The following is a 9,421-nucleotide window of genomic DNA, read 5'->3' as shown; positions in this document are numbered from 1 at the left end:
CATCCATCCATCCATCCATCCATCCATCTTCTACCGCTTACTCCTTTTCAGGGTCACGGGGAACCTGGAGCCTATCCCAGGGAGCCATGCTCCAACATTTGTTCTTTATTACTTTTTTATATTTATTTGCTTTGTTAAAACTGAGTTTTAACAAAAACCCAACCACAGAATGCTACTTTTCCATCTATAGAAACTACTCTTACTGTTACAGCTACCTGATTAGCCTTTTAAGTTTTAGTTTATTTTCGTTTCACTGAATTAGTCTATACAGTAAGTTATATTCTAAATAAGTCATATTCCCCAGATTGAATAATGCAGTTATAGCTGACTAAAGATATTATTTCTTCTAACGAACCCCCCCCCCCCCAACCTTATATAATATATAGGCATTCGCCTTCGAATGCCTATATTCCGTTGATAACATTATATATATATATATATATATATATATATATATATATATATATATATATATATATATATATATATATATATAATGTTATCAACGGAAAGCAGCATTCATAAAGATGAAACCTCATACTTAAGTATCTTAATTAAAAGATTTTACTAGCTAGCATCGAGGCGAAGGCGAATGCGTTGCCAAGGTTACAGTCTCTCAGTAAACGCTAGGAGAGATGCTAGCAAGCTCCGCTAGCTGTCATGCTAATGCTAATCTCTCTCTCTCTCTCTCTCTCTCTCTCTCTCTCTCTCTCTCTCTCTCTCTCTCTCTCTCTCTCTCTCTCTCTCTCTCTGAGTGAAAACCAGCCCATCACATCCACCCAGCCTTCATCCTCACAGCGTTTTCTCTTGATTACTTTCAGCTTTATTTGCTTTTGGTTTATTCTTGATAAAGCCTGAGAACTGTAACAGGATCTACAATGCTGCTTTTCCACCTCTGTACAAAGTGTTTGTATTTATAGCTAATGGGTTATCTTTTATTTTTCTCCCCCGAACCACCAAAAACAGGTAATGTTCTTTTCTGTCTTTTCTGTTTTTCAGTATGTGACACCATATATGCCTGACCGTTTCTTTTTCCTAATGTTGAAGTTCTGTTGCGTGTGTGTGTGTGTGTGTGTGATGTGATGTGATGTGGAGCTCCGCGCTCACGCCCCAGGCTTCCGTATCCTCATCAGTACCAACATCAGGACCAGTCTCATTACCAGAGATATCATCTCCATGTCTCCAGCATCGTCCGGGGCAAACAACACCAGTCCAGTTCCCCCTGACCAAACAGAGAGAAGGAGAGAAGAGGTGAGAGTCTCAGTTTAGCAGTTGATATATTTATGTTCTTTCATGTTAATGATATTTGTTTTGTTTACCGAATGCATAAAACATTGAGCTCCTTCAGTCATTCTTCACAGTTTGACAAAGCGACATTATAATTACATCTACGTCGATATCATCTTCATATACAGCAGCCTATAGTGTGCTAAATAAGATAAAAAATACTTGGTGCTGCATGTCATCATGGCTTTGATCATCATGCTTGTGTGTGTGTGTGTGTGTGTGCATACAGAAATGGGCTGAGAAATCCCATTCTCTGTCACGGTGCCTGTGTGTCGCCTCTCCATTTGTTCTCCTATCAAATCAGCCACGAGACGAGACGCTTCCTCCATGATACATGCTACAGTCTTTACAGATGGGTTGTTTGTTTTAGATTCATAACGAAATGCGTTGCAAATTGCAAATTCATCCAACCACAAATAAGTTGATATTGGAATATACAGTCCTGCAAAAGCTATTATACAGACGTGAGGAGCATAAAAAAGTGTGTGGAAGTGAGCAGTGTCGCAGAAGTGAACGGAGACTGTGAGATGTTTATGGCATAATCAGTTAAGACTCTTTTCAAAACAAGGAAGAATGGTCATTTATACATTTCTGGTAGTTTAGAGTCTCAGAGAACTTGCAGTGATTCTGTGATTCTGTGAAATGTTCGATAATAAGGTCAGTGTTGATCGTAACGTTTCGCTCTCCCAATAATTTCCCATGTAGCTGTACCTGGTGTCACTCCTAGTCCATTTAATGTCAATTAATGAACTAGTGGATTAACTAAAAGTGCATTTGTCTCGTTATTGACAATTTGCTGAGAAATTAAACACTTCGTCTATATGATATTGCAATTCGGTAATAAAATAAATCGCAGTCTCATATAACACAGCCCAAAAAGGTTGGAGTGTGCACCCTCAGCTTGAAGAGAACGACGCCCCAGATATCGCCCTCACATAATCTGCTGGAAAGTGGGCCGTCTCTCGGCTCACTGCTCAGCACACTTATCTGAAGCAGCAACAGCTTGGAGAAACAGAGAGGAACGTCACAGCAAAACCCCAGCACAAGCTGCCAATATCACAGATGCTTTGTTGGACAGATTAGCAGCTTTAGAACGCAATCCGGATTTATTCATAACTGAGACAGTCGGAGCAGCCATTTCTGTTTTCATTGAGAAATGAATTCATCCAAAATCTTTTCTTTTTTTTATTCTCCGGGTCATATTTGTCTTTACTGGCTACTGTATGACAATGGACCGTTTGCTCTGGTTGGTTCTGATTCTGTACTGCTACTCTGCTCTGCTGAAGCAAGTGTCTTCTTTTCCTAAGAAGTCTTTAATGTCTCAGAGGACATTATGATAAATACTGACTTATGGCAATTATAGGCAAAAAAACATTAATAGTTAGGCATGTTTCAGTAATCAATATTCCATAGTTTATACCACAGTGCTCTTTAGTTCTCAATTTGATTGGTAAGAAGATTCATTGATTAATTTTCTGTAATATTATTTCTGACAATAGTGTCCTCTTCAAGCCAAATCACAGCTACGTTATTGTCTCTAGAGAAACAGCTAATTCACAGGGGCTTTGTATGATAGATGCTCGGCATAACCAAAGCCTAATAATAAATAAAGTGTTGTTTAACAAAGAAAAACATGTCATTATTGATATTGTGAAGATTTCTGTAAGGAGAGATTTATTTAGCATTTTTGGTAGGAGTCGCCGGTGTTCGAACTTTTAAACAGCCAGAGTTCAAGCTCTTCCTTTTAGTTTTCCACCACTAAGTCCTTTTGGACGAATGGCTTTTCAGTTTGCGGTTCCTCAGTAACACGACAGCTGGATTTTTTTTTTTTGTCTCGTAACAAGAAAGATAAAAGGAGACACTGATGAGGGAACACCTGCTTAATGTTGTTATGATGTAGCAGGAACTTGTCTCATAGATGTTCGTCAGCATTAAACGTAACGGTAAACTAAAATAAAATGTACACAGTGTCGTTCTTTAATTTAAAAAAAAAGAATTCATTCTTGAAAAATTGCTGTGCTATAAGGTGAAAATTATTATTTTGGGTCGGTAACAGTAACTCCGCTTCACATCGCTGTTCCTATAACATCACGTCCTGTCACGTTCAATTCCTTAAGTATATCATTTATCTGATTGGGGCCAGTGTCAAATATTTTCCCATTCTGCAATGTATTTAGGAAGAGTGAATAGATAGGCTAACGCTGGATAGAGTTTCTTCTCCCAATATAAAGTCTGTGCCACTCAGAAGACAGAATAAGGTCAGCCTTCTTCTAAGGGTCTTCTTTTTTGTCCTTCTCAGAGATGACAGTCTGTAATCCTGTATGAACATGTACACGTGAACAAACACAAAAAACCTAGGCAAAGGCCTCGGTAAAAATTTGATGACTAAACGCACTTTCGCTCATTCTGATTTTAATTATGGGAATGACTAAAAGACCACTAGCTAACAATTTGTGAGTTGTGTCTGATTTATACACAGTGGTCAAGTCTGAAATCTGTTCTTTGGGAGCAACGCTGTAAAGATCTAGTTCAAAATCAAATCCGTATTTAATCGCGAGCCAGTTGAACGACCTCATTTTTGGTCAAGTTGGATCGTTTTCATTGATTTTTTAAAGAAGTAAAGAGAGTTTTCCAATCTGCTGTAGATGAATTCATGAAGTAGTTCTTAAGTATCACAAGTCCAAATCGTTTAGGAACAAAACATCTTCAATCCATGGTTGTGGGCTAGACACTCGAGTCAGTGTTGGTCCTAAGTGGGACACACTGTATGCATATGTCCAGAACTCTATATCACTTAAAACACGAGATTATCCCGATCAGTAAGATTAGCAACAAAACGGAAGCAAGCAAGCAAAAAAAAAAACCATCCATAAGAAATTTCAGTTGAGGCTTTTATAACCTGCTCCCCATTTCACACACATCTCACTTTATAGCACAGTCTGCTCCGCTCATCAAAAGCTGCGATCACAAGCCTGTAAGTTGAGAAGAAAGTGAGGGATGATCTCACTTTGCTAAGCAACATTGCAAAATTGTGAACAAGAGAAGGAGCCATTTGTCATAGATTCAGTCCTTTCACGCCGGTTGGGGATCGTGGGTGGGTGGGGTGGGTGGGTGGGGGGGGGGCTGTTATAAGGGGCTGTTATAATGTGAAGAGGTAGGGACGAGAGTTATGGAAGAGCAGCATCAATTATTTAAAGCTTGCTGCTGTGTGAAGAACCCCAAACAGCCCTGGCTTTTTCACACACATGAAGCATGAAATGAAACCACACAGACAGAACCACTGTACTGTACAAACACTTCAGTTATTTCAGGATGTTTAAACATCCGAAGAAGCACATCTTAGTGCTAGGTGCTAAGTCTAATCAAGTGGACTTTAATCACGCTTTAATCATTCTGCCTCTCAATGGAGGGGATTCATTGTGGGGAAATTCCGTGACATTTAGACGCACACTGGTTCTTAATAAATTTCCCATCATTCAGTAGAGGTGATGAAGCCCCCTGGATGAGTCACTGAGCCTTGTAGCAACTAGACAGTCAACTTGACCTGGATGACTGAAAACCTCCACAGACAATCGATTTCAGTATGCTTACACAATCAGTATTTGTCCTACTCTTGACATTTTCCAACTCGTCATGAAGTCATATATTAAGGGCGTTTATTAATAAGAAAGTAATATGTGTATTCGACATCTCACCAGTCTGTTAGCTTAATGTGCCTGGGATGATCCAAAATAGCACTTTTTGTGATTTCTTTCACATTCAAAACCTCTTCAGTTGAGTCCTTATTTTCAAGGTCCATTCAAGCTTTTCAGACCTAAACAAGCCCACGTATCCTGAGATATTTTTGTTGTTCAGAAGACATTCAGACTCACTGTGGTGTTCTACAAAAACTGTTGTTTCTACAAAATGACAGCGCTTGTAATGAAGAACCAACTGTCCATTAAAAAAAAACAAAAAAAACGATGCACCAATATAATGATGGGAAGAAGGGAGTAATCCTCAGGGATTGGGGTTACTATCCCGATATCTTTAGTTTCACGGGAAATGTAGTACGTCTCCTGCTTAGAGAAGTGAGAAGTGCGTTATTTCGCCACACTAGTGGGGATAATGGCAAGGTATTTATGTGTAACTGCCACTTTAACACGACATTCAAGTTTACAGCATTTAGCCAACATCCTTATCCAGAGTGACTCACAGGGCTGCTTTGTGTCTACATTAAAACATATACGCATGCTAGTATAAATAGGTCAGGTACGTATGCACCTTTTTTGCCTCTGACTTGACTCTAAAAGATTTGACTATATAACCATTAGCTCTCTTCTTCCTTGTCTGTTTTGCCGTATACAGCAGAGGCCCCAGCAGCAGTCACTGACTGAGGCTCTATGGCGCGAGTCACACTGGAAATGCCTTCTCCTCACACTGCTCATGTACGGCTGTGCGCTCGCTATGATATGGTGCTGCGTGGCCAAGGTGACACTCCTCAGCATCGATAATAACCTCAAGGCCACGTCGACGGTATACCATGACAGTGCCTGCTCCAGTGGTTACATCTATATCCCCGTGGCTTTTTTGCTCATGCTTTACACCCTCTACTTGGTGGAGTGCTGGCACTGTTCCCTGCACTTCAACCTGCAGTATAAAGTGGATTTGGAGAGTATAGTGGAGCGGGTGCAGCGGATGCAGCAGGCCACACCGTGCATCTGGTGGAGGGCCATCAGTTACCACTATGTGCGACGCACACGTCATGTGACTCGCTACCGCAATAGTGATGCCTACAGTGCCACGCAGGTGTACCACGAACGGGTCAACACGCACGCAGCCGAGGCAGAGTTCGATTATGGAAACTGCGGCGTGAAGGATGTCTCCAAGCAGCTTGCGGGCGTGGAAGACTTCCCTATCACCAAGCTTCGCTTCACCAAGTGCTTCAGCTTTGCCAGTGCGGAGTCAGAGAACTCCTATCTGACACAGAGGGCACGGTTCTTCACCGAAAACGAGGGGCTGGATGACTACATGGAGGCTCGTGAGGGCATGCACCTTAAAAATGTAGACTTCAGGGAGCACGTAATGGTAATCTCTGGCCGACTGCCTTGGTTTTTGAGGCGCTGCGTGTTTTGGATAGCAGCGGTTCTGACGCTCTCTTGGCCCTTGCGTATTCTGAACGAGTATCGCACAGCTTATCTTCACTACCACGTGGAGAAGCTGTTCGGCTTTAATCATTTACACTACTGCCACCACATCTCCAGGATGAACGCAGTCGATAGCACAGAACTAGAGTGGCACATCCGCTCCAACCAGCAACTGGTGCCCAGTTACTCTGAAGCTGTGTTGATGGATGCGACTCTGTCTGGACGAGACTCCTTCTCCCCCCAGAACTGCGAGCGCTGCCGTAGGGCCTTGAGTGGCTCGTCCATTTTCTCACGCAGCGCCCTCAGTCTTTTTTCACTAGGTCATGCATATGGCAGCCTGAACGATAGCTCCGCCCCAGAGCACCAACAACCGTCTCCTCCAACCTATCAGGACGCATTGCGCTTCCCCGTGCTGATTGTGCACCGCAGCGACGGCTGCCTCAGCAATGAGCATCGCTTACTGCATCATAACGGCTCTAGCGTGGAGACTTCCTTATGACCTATGCTAATTTCATCGATTTTCAGGGATTTGAAAGAAATCACAGATACGGAGTGCTGAAAGACCTTTAAACTTGAAGGCTGAATGGAACTGCTTGTGTCAGTCTAGTTTTAGCACGATGGGAAAAACTTAGTTCGGCCAAGTTTTATGATTGCCCAGAATGCGGTAAAATTTCTGTCCTCGTAAGCAATGCATTACAGCAGGCTGATGGAAAATGACACAGCTAGCCTCATGCAGGCCAGCTTATCTTTTTTTTTTGCCATATTAGTTCAAGCCCTACGTAATATAAGAAAGTAATATCTTACTTGAATCTTGAATCTTGAGTCTTGAATCTTGAAAGTGATGGCAAATATTCACGAGAAGAGTTTATTCCAATGGTAAAAAAAGGTTTTAAAAAAAAACCCCCACAAAGAAACAAAAAACCCCACCTCTGATGCCATGATCACTATGACGAGGTAAATATAAACTAATCGGTCTTGCTAATACAAAAATCTATTTTGAAATTATTAAGTAGAAGAAGAAGCCTTTATTTGTCACAAACACATTACATCAGAGTAAAATTCTTTTCTTCACATATACCAGTATGTTAGGAAGTTGGGGTCGGTGCGCAGCGGCAGCCATGATACAGCGCCCCCTGGAGCGGAGAGGGTTAAGAGCCTTGCTCAAGGGCCCAACAGTGGCAGCGCTGGGGCTTGGAACCTCCGACCTTCTGATCAGTAACCCAGAGCCTTTAACCGTCAGTATAAAGGCAAATTAAAGTCCCAAATTTCAAGCAAATGTAGCAATAAGTCTGAAAAAGTGAAGAATATAAATCAGTTAGTCATAATGTTGCAGCCTTAATACAAATTCTTAAACAAATTAGTCGGACGTAATTTTCTCCTTCAATATTCAGTATTTTATATATGCTATTTAATATTGTGTAATTAAGCTAAAATGAGTTAATACCCTCTGAAAATGTTTATTTATTTCCTTCTTATTACATTACGCTAGCCATCTTTATGTCAGATGAAACGCTATGATATAATGGCAGTACACCTTCTCTGACACAGTTTATATTTCCAAACAAACACTTACTTAACTTCGATGTTAACTACTGTATCTCACCAACACTTACAACTAGAAATTACAGAAGCAATGGATCTGGTTATTTTCTTCATTTTCAGGCTTCCTTCAGGAGGTGTAATTTCCAATCAGCATCCGTTAACACCGAGAGAAACATCTCATTATCATTGAATTCATTATGTAGTCTCTACCACATTTGCCATCAGTGAAGACTTTAACGATCATGGGGATTGGACTGCAGGGCTGCAACTATGCAAAAAAAAAAAAAAAAAAAATGCTGGATAGCTCTAAAAGCAGTTTATTTCCAAACAAAAAGATTTTTTTCCGAACCTATTTATAGTGATTTTAGGCCTCAATGTAAATATTTTAAAACAAGCAGATGTAAGGACGATTTTAAGGAACAGAATAAATTATTTAAAGGATTCTGACAGATGTGTCTTGGTAACCATTACTACCTTTGATACATTTTCGTATCCTGCATAGTTTATCATTTAAATGACATTGTATCATTTTTTAAAATATTTTTTTTTTTAAAAATTCACCTGGAATTTTTTTTCTCTGTGATAAATGCTTCCATTTTTAATCTGTAATTTATTTATTTATTTTTTTTAAATCAGCACTAATGCTATATTTTGAGGTGCTTATACGCTGGGCCTTTTCATTGTGCTGTGTTGTCTTGACTTGTGCAGTGACCACCTGAGCGTCCATAAAAAAAAACGCTTTTGTGATTTTACACTTGTGATTTTACACTTGTGATTCCCTTCTTTATTGTATTGTGGTGTGAGCCGTGGGTTTTTAAAGGTTTTGCCAGACTGTGTGTTATACAGGCCGTTCCGTATGCCGTTCCTCTGGTTTGTAAATGTATAAAATTGTGAATGTGTTCAATACTATATTCATTAACAGGCTTCCCAGGGCCTCCGTGATGGAGGAGCCCACAGTGGTGCTAGAGTAAATGAGTAAACAATAAGAAATGAAATATTTCATCAAAGCCGTGACAAAAGCAGCGAGGTACACCGCAGGGCTTTGGGTGCTGTGAGTGTGTGGATGAGGGTTGTGAGATGGGGTTGTGGGAAATGGGACCAGTGTCATAACCATATGAAACATAATAAACTACTTTCACTGGTTAGCTTTTGCACTGTGTCATTTCTGGAATGCAGTCAAAAGTAATGCTGATAATACGGTAAATATCAGTGTGAAACACATGATACACGTTTCTGTGGCGTGGATGGTCGAAACTGTAGGTCGTTCATGGATGGAGTCATGAAGCATACAAATCGAAATTCCAGTAAGTGGTAAATCTGGGAAAGCTGAATCATTAAAATCAAAATGGCCGTTGCTGATTCATGTCTGGAATTATACACTCAGGGCCAAGACGGTGATCATCTACTATAATTACAGCTCACTTTGGGAAATCCTAAAGCTGATATGTAGATGCTACAGGATGTAA

The 9,421-nt window shown here is 40.6% G+C and overlaps 1 protein-coding gene across 1 annotated transcript; it reads left to right on the top strand.

The window, feature by feature from the left end:
* Positions 1-636: 636 nt before the first annotated feature.
* tmem151ba (transmembrane protein 151Ba) lies at positions 637-9,070 on the top strand. Its single transcript, XM_053675909.1, has 2 exons — positions 637-1,251; positions 5,635-9,070. The coding sequence occupies exons 1-2, from the start codon at positions 1,177-1,179 to the stop codon at positions 6,910-6,912; spliced, it is 1,353 nt and encodes a 450-aa protein (XP_053531884.1). The 5' UTR covers positions 637-1,176; the 3' UTR covers positions 6,913-9,070.
* Positions 9,071-9,421: the final 351 nt, after the last annotated feature.

Source organism: Ictalurus punctatus, chromosome 25 (genome assembly GCF_001660625.3).
Source record: "Ictalurus punctatus breed USDA103 chromosome 25, Coco_2.0, whole genome shotgun sequence".
In the NCBI taxonomy this organism is placed as follows: Eukaryota; Metazoa; Chordata; class Actinopteri; order Siluriformes; family Ictaluridae; genus Ictalurus; species Ictalurus punctatus.
Note: the sequence above shows the minus strand (reverse complement) of the source record. Positions and strands in the feature narration are given on the sequence as shown.

Bases quoted from the DNA above. Each gene is read 5' to 3' on its own strand.
- tmem151ba (XM_053675909.1), top strand. From the start codon at position 1,177: ATGTCTCCAGCATCGTCCGGGGCAAACAACACCAGTCCAGTTCCCCCT. The intron at 1,252-5,634 runs GTGAGAGTCTCA...TGCCGTATACAG, and splicing joins CAGAGAGAAGGAGAGAAGAG to CAGAGGCCCCAGCAGCAGTC.